Raw genomic sequence first — 13015 nt, 5'->3', positions numbered from 1 at the left:
TGACCTGAGAAGTGGACATTCGTTTTTCCAATGACCTGAACCTTGACAGTAGTGACACTCCTGCCCAAAGTCAGCCTTACCATGGGAGTCAGGTTCAACCCTAGTTGAATAGAACTCTGACCGAGAACCAAAGTATCTCGGTGAGCGAAGCCCAAATCTATCCGAATGCCCCCACTCTTTCCGAATACGGGGTTTTGCAAAGACACTTTTGTGAGTCAACACATACTCGTCCGCCAAAACCGCAGCTTCAGCAACATTCTTTACTTTCTGTTCATTAATATAAGTGGCAATACGATCAGGAATTGTGTCCTTAAATTGCTCTAACATAATCAGATCACACAGCCCTTGGAAAGTCACAACTGCAGAGGCGGAACACCAGCGATTAAACTGTAAAGATAACTGTAGCGCAAACTCAACATGAGTCTGGTTATCGTCCCTTTTTAAAGTTCTAAATCGTTGGCGGTAAGCCTCAGGGACCAATTCATAAATCTGTAACACAGCTGTTTTAACTTTATCATAACTGGCACTGTCGTGTACACTAAGAGCTGAATATGCTTCCTGCGCTTTACCAGTCAGCACACACTGCAACATTAAAGTGCGGTCAGAATCAGGCCAACTCCTAGCGTCAGCAACCCGCTCAAACAACGAAAAGAATGTCTCGGGGTCCCTTTCATTAAACCGAGGCAATAACCGCAAGTTCCCAACAATATCAAATGTCTCTGGGGCATGACCAAAAGCGGAACTACCCCTAGGTAAATCTGGGTCACCTTCCCAAAACAAACTCTCCCCTGAGATCTTTCCTTCCCTAACCAACTCTATACGTTCTTGTTGCAACTTGATTTTAGCACGCTCCATATCTTGTTTAAATGCCAATTCCTTTTCATATTTCACACGATCATGCTCTAGCTTCTCACGATCATGCTCTAGCTTCTCACGATCATGCTCTAGCTGTAACAAAAGCAGTTCTTTCTGCTGTTCAAAAAGAAGGCTACTAGGACTAACCGATGGAATGGCCATTGTAACGTTATGGGGAGACAACAAATCCTCAGCAGAGGCTGGCCCGGTGGTAACTTCAAGAATACCACTCTCCATCAGATTGGCTTTCAATATCAACCTAATAGAATTCTTTAGACGTTTATCACTAATCTCAACCTTGTAGTGTTCCGCGACTTTCAACAGCTGTTCTTTAGTACCTAAATCTAACAATTCCTCTGATGGAGAGCGAATGAACTTATCTACATAAGACGCCATAATCACACAAAAAAAATTATCGCTTTTCCCTTCTGCTGAGCACACCAGAACACAACCCGAGAATTGACAATCACCCTGAGCACCACAGAAGAGAGATGAGATATGGAGCTTCCCCAAAACCTACAATAACTCAACCCTAGTCTTCGTGCAGATTTGCGGTGGGAATTTACGCACTGTAGCCCGCTGGCAAGGAAATAGAACTCCCCAGCATGCTGGCAAATTCCACCAAGCCACGGATGTGCCCCCGAGACAACTGCTCAGTCCACAGACACCACACAAAAATAACAAACATTAACCATGCCCAACATATTCCAAAAAATGAAACACGTCTCTAAACCTATCAGGGGAAAAAGGCTATAGCTCCGGGTAGCAAGTTCCACTACCCTACCCAAATCTCCTACCCAAATCTCCTACCGAGGTACACAGCCGATTTACTCACCTCAGACTGACTTCCCAACAGAAAGTAGAACAAGTTTCCAGGCTAGGCAAGGCCTGGAAACTAACCATTATACTCTCTCCAACGCAGCACACAAACCAAACAAAGGCAACCAATACTGGGCCGATCACATTCAAACACAATATGCAAACCAAACACATACCTCCACGGTCTCCCAAACCAATAGTTCAAAGATCCCGGACGAGCCCCCACTTGTCACGAACCGGCTCAAAGCCCGTAACAAAGGGAGACAACGTGGAGATAAGGAGTAACAAAAGATATATTTATTAACTAAAGCAACTAAGGAAAATATCCAATGGTGTGTGTAATCAGTAGTCCGTAGTGTAAGTGAGTGTTTTGCATGCATGAATGAATGTGATAATGCAGGGTGTTGAAAGGTGCCAAAGCAAACAAACAAAAGGCCACCAAGAACCACACCACAATCTACAACAGGTGTCTGCATGGAGAGAGTCTCCTCCATGAATGTGGAAGAGGTCCATTTATCCTGGGAGACACCTGGCCCAGGTGTTTCCCATGTAGCTGACGACCCTCTCAACTCCGCCCACCGGCATCCTAATAAGGAAACAAGAACAAAGACAGAATACGGCAGACAGAGTGGGAGGGTCGTCACAATTTAAACTCAGTTTTTCACAATTCCTAACATTTAATCCAAATAAAAATGTTCTGTCTCAGGTCAGTTAGGATCAACACTTTATTTTAAGAATGTGAAATTTCAGAATAATAATAGAGAGAATGATTTAAACTTTTATTTCTTCCATCACATTCCCAGTGGATCAGAAGTTCACATACATTCAATTGGTATTTGGTAGCATTGCCTTTAAATTGTTTAACTTGGGTCAAATGTTTCAGGTAGCCTTCCACAATAAGTTAGGTGAATTTTGGCCCATTCCTCCTGACAGAGCTGAGTCAGGTTTGTAAGGCCTCCTTGCTCACACACGCTTTTTCAGTTCTGCCCACAAGTTTTCTATAGGATTGAAATCAGGGCTTTGTGATGGCCACTCCAATACCTGAAACTTGTTGTCCTTAAGCCATTTTGCCACAACTTTGGAAGTATGCTTGGGATCGTTGTCCATTTGGTAGACCCATTTGCGACCAAGCTTTAACTTCCTGACTGATGAGATTTTGCTTCTGTATATCCACATAATTTTCCTTCCTGATGATGCCATCTATTTTGTGAAGTGCACCAGTCCCTCCTGCAGCAAAGCATCCCCACAACATGATGATGCCACACCTGTGCTTCAAGTTTGGGATGATGTTCTTCGGCTTGCAAGCCTCCCCCTTTTCCTCCAAACATAACGATGGTCATTATGGCCAAACAGTTCTATTTTGTTTCATCAGACCAGAGGACATTTCTCCAAAATGTACGATATTTGTCCCCATGTGCAGTTGCAAACCGTAGTCTGGCTTTTTTATGGCGGTTTTGGAGCAGTGGCTTCTTCCATGCTGAGCAGCCTGTCAAGTTATGTTGATATAGGACTTGTTTTACTGTGGATATAGATACTGTTGTACCTGTTTCCTCCAGCATCTTCACAAGGTCCTTTGCTGTTGTTCTGGGATTGATTTGCACTTTTCACACCAAAGTACGTTCATCTCTAGGAGACAGAATGAGTCTCCCTCCTGAGCGGTATGACAGCTGCGTGGTCCCATGGTGTTTATACTTGCGTACTATTGTTTGTACAGATGAACGTGGTACCTTCAGGCGTTTGGAAATTGCCCCTAAGGATGAACCAGACTTGTTGAGGTCTACAATTGAGGTCTTGGCTGATTTCTTTTGATTTTCCCATGATGTCAAGCAAAGAGGCACTGAGTTTGAAGGTAGGCCTTGAAATGCATCCACGGGTACACCTCCAATTCACTCAAATTATGTCAATTAGCTTATCAGAAGCTTCTAAAGCGATGACATTTTCTGGAATTTTCTAAGCTGTTTAAAGGCATAGGTAACCTAGTGTATTGTTGCAGACCAGGGTCAAAACGTTTACACAGATCAGACACGGACAGAGTAGGATTAGCTCAGTTTCAAAGGTGTGTATTAAAATAATAGTCCAATAGAAAAGAATAGGTCTCCCTCAAGAGACCCTCTCTGGGATAATGTCTACTGGGCTCCGGGTCTTACTGTATCCCCCATGAGACCCTCTTCGGGATACCGTCTACTGGGCTCCGGGTCTTACTGTATCCCCCATGAGACCCTCTCCGGGATACCGTCTACTGGGCTCCGGGTCTTGCTGTATCCTGTGGGGATCAAAACTGGACTCCCTCCTGTTACCTATGGTACCGTCCCCAACTACACGGAAGTCATTTCCTGCCCCAGTCTCTGCCCCATGTGCTGCCCTTCTGGCAGCTTTATGGGACTTGTACAGCTGGTGAGCAATCAGCCCTTGATTTCTCACCAATCCCCAATCAGCCCCAATTAGTCCTGGCCCTAGAGCCCGTCGAGACCTGACACATCCAGCAGATGGAGCCATCAACTCAGGATGTATAATCCGTCTGTCACCAGGCCTCGATGAGTCTCCCCCGGGTGGCTGACCTGCTGTAAACCACAGCATGTAAACTTCTGACCCACAAGAATTGTGATACAGTGAATTATAAGTGAAATAAACTGTCTGTAAACAACTGTTGGAAAAATGACTTGTGTCATGCACAAAGTATATGTCCTAACCGACCTACCAAAACTATAGTTTGTTAACAAGAAATTTGTGGAGTGGTTGAAAAGCAACTTTTAATGACTCTAACCTAAGTGTATTTAAACTTCTGACTTCAACTGTATATAAACACACATGCCCTCTGCTGACTGGAGTAGGTCAGGAGCACGTTTTTTACAAAACATTTAGGGTTGTGGGTTCGATTCCCACGGGTGACCTACTGTAAATCGCTGTGGAAAAGAGTGTCGGCTAAATGACTAAAAGGTAAATAGAATGTAAATGTTTTTATTTTTTCATTTTTCAATATTAAATGGTGAAGTACAAAGAGAAGCATGTGTTGATTGATTAGTAAGAATTTTAAAACAAACTTTACATTAACTACTGCATTTAAGGCAATTTCTTATTCAGATAAACAGATATATAAATATGCAACTAGGTCTCTAATGCTCCTACATGTAACACCATTTAAAAGTGTGGACACACCTGCTCATTCAAGGGGTTTTCTTTATTTTGACTATTTTACACATTGTAGAATAATAGTAAAGACATCAAAACTATGAAATAACACATTTGGAATCATGTAGTAACCAAAAAAGTATTAAACACATTTTAGATTCTTCAAAGTAGCCACCCTTTGCCTTGATGACAGCTTTGCACACTCTTGGCATTCTCTCAACCAGCTTCATGAGGTAGTCACCTGGAATGCATTTCAATGAACAGGTGTGCCTTGTTAAAAGTTAATTTGTGGATTTTTTTCCTTCTTAATGTGTTTGAGCCAATCAGATGTGACATGGTAGGAGTGGTATACAGACGATAGCTCTATTTGGTAAAAGACCATGTCTGTATTATGGCAAGAACAGCTCAAATAAGCAAAGAGAAACAACAGTCCATAATTACTTTAAAACATGAAGGTTATTCAATCAGTAAAATTTCAAGAAGTTTGAATGTTTCTTTATGTGCAGTCGCAAAAACCATCAAGCTATGAGGAAACTGGCTCACATGTGGACCACCACAGGAAAATAAGACCCAGAGTTACCTCTGCTGCAGATGATAGTTCATTAGAGATACTAGCCTCAGAATTTGCAGCCCAAATAAATGCTTCGCAGAGTTCAAGTAACAGACACATCTCAACATCAACTGTTCAGAGGAGACTGCGTAAATCAGGCCTTCATGGTCGAATTGCTGCAAAAGAAACCACTACAAAAGGACACCAATAAGAAGAAGAGACATGCGTTGGCCAAAAAAACACGAGCAATGGATATTAGACCGGTGGAAATCTGTCCTTTGGTCTGATGAGTCCAAATTTGAGATACAATGTAGAAAATAGTACACATAAAGAAAAACTCTTGAATGAGTAGGTGTGTCCAATCAAATTAATTTAGCTATATCCAAATCATATATCAAATCACATTCAAGACATTTCATGGTTGGAATCAAGAAATCCTAAATTATATTTGTCTACAGTGCCCTCAGAAAGTATTCATACCCCTTGATTTATTTCACATTTGGTTGTGTTACAGCCTGAATTCAAAATGGATAAAATAAAAGAAAATCTCACCCATCTACACACAATACCCCATAATAATAAAGTAAAAACATGTTTAGGATTTTTTTGCAAATGTATTAAAAATGAAATACAGAATATCTCCTTACATAAGTATTCACACCTGAGCCAATACTGCGTAGAAGAACCTTTGGCAGTAATTACAGCTGTTTCTTTCTGGGTCCCACCGTACCTTCTCTGCTATGCAATCTGGTTTCCGAGCCGGTCACGGGTGCACCTCAGCCACACTCAAGGTACTAAACGACATCATAACCGCCATCGATAAAAGACAGTACTGTGCAGCCGTCTTCATCGACCTTGCCAAGGCTTTCGACTCTGTCAATCACCAGATTCTTATCGGTAGACTCAGTAGCCTCGGTTTTTCGGATGACTGCCTTGCCTGGTTCACCAATTACTTTGTAGACAGAGTTCAGTGTGTCAAATCGGAGGGCATGCTGTCCGGTCCTCTGGCAGTCTCTATGGGGGTACCACAGGGTTCAATTCTCGGGCCGACTCTTTTCTCTGTATATATCAATGATATTGGTCTTGCTGCGGGCGATTCCCTGATCCACCTCTACGCAGACGACACCATTCTATATGCTTTCGGCCCGTCATTGGACACTGTGCTATCTAACCTCCAAACGAGCTTCAATGCCATACAACACTCCTTCCGTGGTCTCCAACTGCTCTTAAACGCTAGTCAAACCAAATGCATGCTTTTCAACCGATCGCTGCCTGTTCCCGCATGCCCGACTAGCATCACCACACTGGATGGTTCCGACCTTGAATATGTGGACACCTATAAGTACCTAGGTGTCTGGCTAGACTGCAAACTCTCCTTCCAGACCCATATCAAACATCTCCAATCAAAAATCAAATCAAGAGTCGGCTTTCTATTCCGCAACAAAGCCTCCTTCACTCACGCTGCCAAGCTTACCCTAGTAAAACTGACTATCCTACCAATCCTCGACTTCGGCGATGTCATCTACCAAATCGCTTCCAACACTCTACTCAGCAAACTGGATGCAGTTTATCACAGTGCCATCCGTTTTGTCACTAAAGCACCTTATACTACCCACCACTGCAACTTGTATGCTCTAGTCGGCTGGCCCTCGCTACATATTCGTCGCCAGACCCACTGGCTCCAGGTCATCTACAAGGCCATGCTGGGTAAAGCTCCGCCTTATCTCAGTTCACTGGTCACGATGGCAACACCCATCCGTAGCACGCGCTCCAGCAGGTGTATCTCACTGATCATCCCTAAAGCCAACACCTCATTCGGCCGCCTTTCGTTCCAGTACTCTGCTGCCTGTGACTGGAACGAATTGCAAAAATCACTGGAAGTTGGAGACTTTGATCTCCCTCACCAACTTCAAACATCAGCTATCTGAGCAGCTAACCGATCGCTGCAGCTGTACATAATCTATTGGTAAATAGCCCACCCATTTTCACCGACCTCATCCCCACAGTTTTTATTTATTTACTTTTCTGCTCTTTTGCACACCAAAATCTCTACCTGTACATGATCATCTGATCATTTATCACTCCAGTGTTAATCTGCAATATTGTAATTATTCCCCTACCTCCTCATCCCTTTTGCACACATTGTATATAGACTCCTTTTTTTCTACTATTGACTTGTTAATTGTTTACTCCATGTGTAACTCTGTGTTGCCTGTTCACACTGCTATGCTTTATCTTGGCCAGGTCGCAGTTGCAAATGAGAACTTGTTCTCAACTAGCCTACCTGGTTAAATAAAGGTGAAATAAAATAAAAAAGAAAACATTTTTAAGAGCTTTCCACACCTTGAATTGTGCAACATTTGCCCATGATTCTTTTCACAATTCTTCAAGCTCTGTCAAATTGTTTGTTGATCATTGCTAGACAACCATTTTCAGGTCTTGCCATAGATGTTCAAGCATATTCAACACTGTTACTCAGCCACTCAGAAACATGCACTGCATTCTTAGTAAGCAACTCCAGATTTGGCCCTGTGTTTTAGGTTATTGTCTTGCTGAAAAGTGAATTCATCTCTCAGTGTCGGGTGAAAAGCAGATTGAACCAGATTTTTTCTATAGGATTTTTTCTGTGCTTAGCTCCATTCCATTTATTTTTTATCCACAAAACTCCCCTGTCTTTAACAGTTACAATCATTCCCATAACATGATGCAGCCACTACCATGCTTGAAAATATGGAGAGTGGTACTCACTAACGTGTTTTATTGGACTTGCCCCAAAGATAACACTTTGTATTCAGGACAAAAAGTAAATAGATTTTTTTCTTTTTGCAGTGTTATTTTCGTGCCTTGATTACAAACAGGATGCATGTTTTGGAATATTTGACTTCTTTCACTCTGTCATTTAAATTATTATTGTGGAGTAACGACAACATTGTTGATACATCCTCAGTTTTCTCCTATCACAACCATTAAACTCTGTAACTATTTTAAAGTCACCATTGGCCCAATCCCTGAGCGGTTTCCTTTCTCTCCGGCAACTGAGTTAGGAAGGACGCATGTATCTTTGTCTTGGCTGGGTGTATTGATACACCATCCAAAGTGTAATTAATAACTTCACCATGCTCAAAGGGATATTCAATGTCTGTCTTCTTTTTTTTTACCCATCTACCAATAATCAGGGACCTTACAGATAATTGTAATTGTACGTGTGGGTTAGAGAGATGAGGAAGTCATTCAAAAATCATGTTAAACATTATTTTACACAGAGAGAGTCTATGGAAAAGCTGATCTTATTTAGTCTTGCCATAACAAAGGGGTTGAATACTTATTGACAAGACATTTCAGCTTTTCATTTGTAAATAAGTTCAAAAATTCTAAAGACATAAATCCGCTTTGACATTATGGGGTATTGTGTGTATGCCAGTGACACAAAATCGAAATGTAATCAATCAATTTCTAATTCAGGCTGTAACACAATAAAATGTGGAAAATTTCAAGAGGCGTGAATAATTTCTGAAGGCACTATATTGTTAGGTTCTAATTATTAGAGTAAGAACTCAACAGACACTATGAAAGCTTAAACCAAGTGTATTCATCCCAAAGGGTCAAACAGCTGTGCAGACGATATATTCACACAAGCACCGATATGTAACCCTTTCTCCTATGCCGAGTCTCCTCCTACACATCTGGACAGCCAATGCATCTCGGTTGCTACAGAACCTTAGTGAGATCTGTTCTTCCTCACTTCATCTGACCTGACCTCTGCCCCAAAGTGCTCACTCCTCCCCAACTCACAGCTGTCATGGTGACTGGTACCAGACTGTGTCTCTTCTCCTCCCAGTGGATCCCTCCCATAGGATCCCTGATTGCTAACAATGACATATTCTGACATAATGTAAACGTTATACATTATCCTCTCTCCCTCAGTGACATTAATAAGTATATTTCATATTCTCAGAACCCAACAATATATAACTTAATAGACGAGTGTACTGTCCAGGGAATGTACTTGTACATCAAGCTGCCTCAAGCTACAAAAATAGGAGATTAATTCTGGCTCAGACAAGCCAAGGCTCATGAAAGGCTACTTACTTAGTGACTTATATAATAATTTACATTTGCAATATCCAAATAATATAATGAACAACATTGGAGGGTTTATACTTACTTGTATCCAATTAAATTAACTGACATTATCAAAATGAAATACACATAATATTTAATCTGATTTTAGACATAGTTATGTCTCGAGGCCTATTTTTGAGTAAAACTTAATTGACACAATTTGATTTCATGTGGCATGAACAAAAACACAAATTCCCAGTCAAAAACATAAGTCAGAACACAGCCTCTCTATTCTCTCATGCGATTCCAGGTCCTCTAACTGGGAAAATGTCTTTCCGCAATGAGAGCAGTGGTATGTCTTCTCCTCCTGTGTATGTATTCTTTCATGCTTATTTAGATGCCTTAAGCGGTTAAATACCTTTCCACACATGGAGCAGTGGTAGGTCTTATCACCTCCCGTGTGTGTCCTGTCATGCTTATTGAGGGCCCCTAACTGGGTAAAACTCTGACCACACAGGGAGCAATGGTAGGGCTTTTCTCGTGTGTGTGTCTTCTCATGCTTTTTCAGACTACCTAACCACCTAAAACTCTTTTCACACTGGGAGCAGTGGTAGGGCTTTTCTCCTGTGTGTATTCTCTCGTGTGTTTTCAAGCTCCCTAACTGGGTAAAACTCTTTCCACACTGGGAGCAGTGGTGTCGTCCTGCTGGTTTGGATGTCTTTGGGTCTGGTTCACCTGAAGGACTCTTCTCGCTGTCAGAGGGAGAGTCTCGTCTCTCTCCTGCCAAAGACAGAGTATTCAGTTAAACAGAGACCTGAATGAAACCCCCACATGACAAGTGTCTTCCTATGAGTTTTCTTCCGGACAAGATCCCTCAAAAACCTGAGGCCAGTCTTCACAACATTTCATAATTAAAAATAAACTTGGGGAGATTTCAAAAACAAATTATGAAGTGTTCCAAATCTAATCTTGCTCTAATGGATGACAATCCATCAGTCAATGTTATTGGTTGCATTTGGTCGACTGTTAACAACGTTTTGTTGGTGGCCCACTATCTCTAAAGTAATATTAGAAATTACAATATTTTCAAAATGATCGTTTTTGTGTTCAGCCAAGCCTTTCCCTCGAAATGGCTATCCATGTTTTGACCTAAGACTTACAACCTCACAGACTTCTGCTAATATGTTCAGTCTCCCCAAAAAAGCTTGTCCATTTCATGTAACATCCATAACGCTAAATTGAGAATCCATGTAACATCCATAAGGGGGAATCCATCTTTGAATTAGATTGGAAGGGGTAGCATCAAAAAGTGGATTTAATACTTTCTTGGTCACTACTTGGTGATGCAAACGATGATAAACTGTCTACCGATTATGGACACCATCCAACGCAGGACACTTACTGCCAAAACAGGTTGCGTACAGCAACGGGATCGGGTGATATCTCACAAGCTATGGAATGACCTAGGACGGGACGCTACTGTTAAAATGACAGTACTTACTGTTAGCTGTATACATGATGGCGAGCTATGAAGGGCTACCCCTAAGGGTGAGATATTTAAGTTGTAATTTCGCACAAAACAATCCATTGTTAACATTTGTTGGTTGCCAACTTTAATGGTATACACATTTTACAGTGTGGCTTTCTTTCAGACATTAAACTGCATAATCAAAAGGGCCCCTTTAAAACCATGCATTGATTCAACAACAGTGTGACCTAGCCTCTTTTAGAATCCAAGAGTGGAAGACTTGTATTGGCTCCTGTCATTAATTTCTGAACCATCCCGTTACATATCAGAATGTTGAATAAACTTTTTTTATATTAAATTTACCTGTTGTCCACTGATTTGTATGTCTGTATTTCGATTGTATTTCCGTTTTTGTATTTTTTTAATACTGATGCAATTCGCACACAACAAACACTCGCACAATATGTAAACAATGGCGGAGCTTAACGACAGACATAGACCTAACTTTGTCCCACACAATCAGCTGGCAAGTTTCACAGGTATTTCCAGCTGATTTTGAGGGAACTTGCTTTGGTCAACAACATTCAAGGTTCAATTCAGCTATTGTTTACATATTGTGCATCTCATGCAATGCATCAACGGATTGGAAATACACGTGACAGAACCTACCGACACCGCAAAAAGTCAGGTAAATAAAACTTTCCAGTGGATATTTTACCTCCACTTCCCACCGTCAAAAAATGCACCAACAGCACAGACATATTTGGTGTTAATGTCATTAAATTCAACACTGGCGTGTAGATATTTTTTTTGGTCGACTTCTCTCAAACTGAATATACATGGTAACAGTCTGACGTGAAGACAATTTGTGCCCCTCTTGTTAATTAAGATAACGTTACTCGCCGTTGTTAATCTGATCTTCAGTCTCTTCTTCTTTCACTGTTACAGTTATCTCCTCCTTCACTCCAAAAACGGCACCCTCCACTTTTTCTTCCCCCTCTTCTTTCACAGTGACGACGTCCTCCTCCTTCACTCTGAACTCTTCCTTCACTTGAGCTCCTTCACCTTTAATTGCAACAGCCTCACCCTCTACCTCTTTTTTTACTGTGACAGCCTCATCCTCCTCCTCCTCTTTTACGACAATGTTCAGCCAAAGACCCTCTTTCTCCGTCCAGCAGACCCCCTCTTCTTTATCAGGGCAGGAGCTTAATGAGCTCATGATTGGATGTTAGCTAGCTAGTTAGCACATTATTATCATCGACTAGCCTAGTGCTAGGCTGTTTTAGCTATCCAGCTAGCTAACTACTAGCAACGTAAATATGAAATGTAAATGGTAAACTAGCTTGACGACCAAAGTGTGTTAAAAACACAGTGGCGAATATACACCGAAGTCTAAAGAGCTTGAATCTTTCGGCTATGGTGGCTAGCAAGCTACGGTGGTGGCTGACTAACTGTTGTTGAAGAACCTCTTCTTCGATTAGGTTTAACGGCGGTTGATTTTCAATATATGTTGCATTACCGCCACCTACTGGAGTACAACTCCCTTATACATGGCTTGTACCATCTAACACTGCACTCACAAAAAATAATAACACCCTACTCCACTATTTCAATATATTTAGTCCTACCTCATGCCAACAACCTGAAAGGACCACTTAACACACCCTGTAACTCTGATGTCAAGTCTCGTACACCCACATACTTCAATGCAGCTGCCACCACAACCTCAATTTTCTATGACTTATGTTCCATCCCTCCAGTACAGTTGATAACCATTGCTATAAATGCAAGAACTCCAATACTGAAACATATATCACGTATTGGCCTATCCCTCTGTACTGGTACAGATATACTACTCACACCACTCCTCTCAGGATCCCTCCCCCTTGACCCATCTTCCTCTACTTTCTTCACTGCCTCAGGTCATGACAATTTCTGCACTATTCTAGCCATCTTCCTTTCTCAAGGGACGCCATTTAACCGGCTGTCACAGTCTCCGTACAATCAGAACGAACCCCTCGGGATGTAGTACTCAACAGGGCATCCCACTTATAAAGCAGCTGCTTTGTCTTGATGTTCTTCTTTATCAGAAGCTACCGCCACGTTTTTCAATTTCAAACAAGTGCGCTCTT

General features: G+C 41.7%; 1 protein-coding gene across 1 annotated transcript; it reads right to left on the bottom strand.

Moving 5' to 3' along the window:
* Window positions 1-8484: 8484 nt before the first annotated feature.
* LOC124008809 (zinc finger protein 135-like) lies at window positions 8485-12361 on the bottom strand. The gene is made up of 2 exons (XM_046320377.1): window positions 11787-12361; window positions 8485-10195 (listed from the first exon to the last, which is right to left on the bottom strand). The coding sequence occupies exons 1-2, from the start codon at window positions 12100-12102 to the stop codon at window positions 9675-9677; spliced, it is 837 nt and encodes a 278-aa protein (XP_046176333.1). The 5' UTR covers window positions 12103-12361; the 3' UTR covers window positions 8485-9674.
* Between the last annotated feature and the right edge of the window lie 654 nt (window positions 12362-13015).

This window comes from Oncorhynchus gorbuscha, linkage group LG21 (assembly GCF_021184085.1).
Source record: "Oncorhynchus gorbuscha isolate QuinsamMale2020 ecotype Even-year linkage group LG21, OgorEven_v1.0, whole genome shotgun sequence".
Classification (NCBI taxonomy): domain Eukaryota; kingdom Metazoa; phylum Chordata; class Actinopteri; order Salmoniformes; family Salmonidae; genus Oncorhynchus; species Oncorhynchus gorbuscha.
This window is presented reverse-complemented; position numbering and strand designations above follow the sequence as displayed.

Coding starts and splice junctions, on each gene's coding strand:
- LOC124008809 (XM_046320377.1), bottom strand. CDS start 12,102: ATGAGCTCATTAAGCTCCTGCCCTGATAAAGAAGAGGGGGTCTGCTGG. Junction 10,196..11,786: donor TGAAGATCAGATTAACAACG/GCGAGTAACGTT, acceptor TGTCTTTGGCAG/GAGAGAGACGAGACTCTCCC.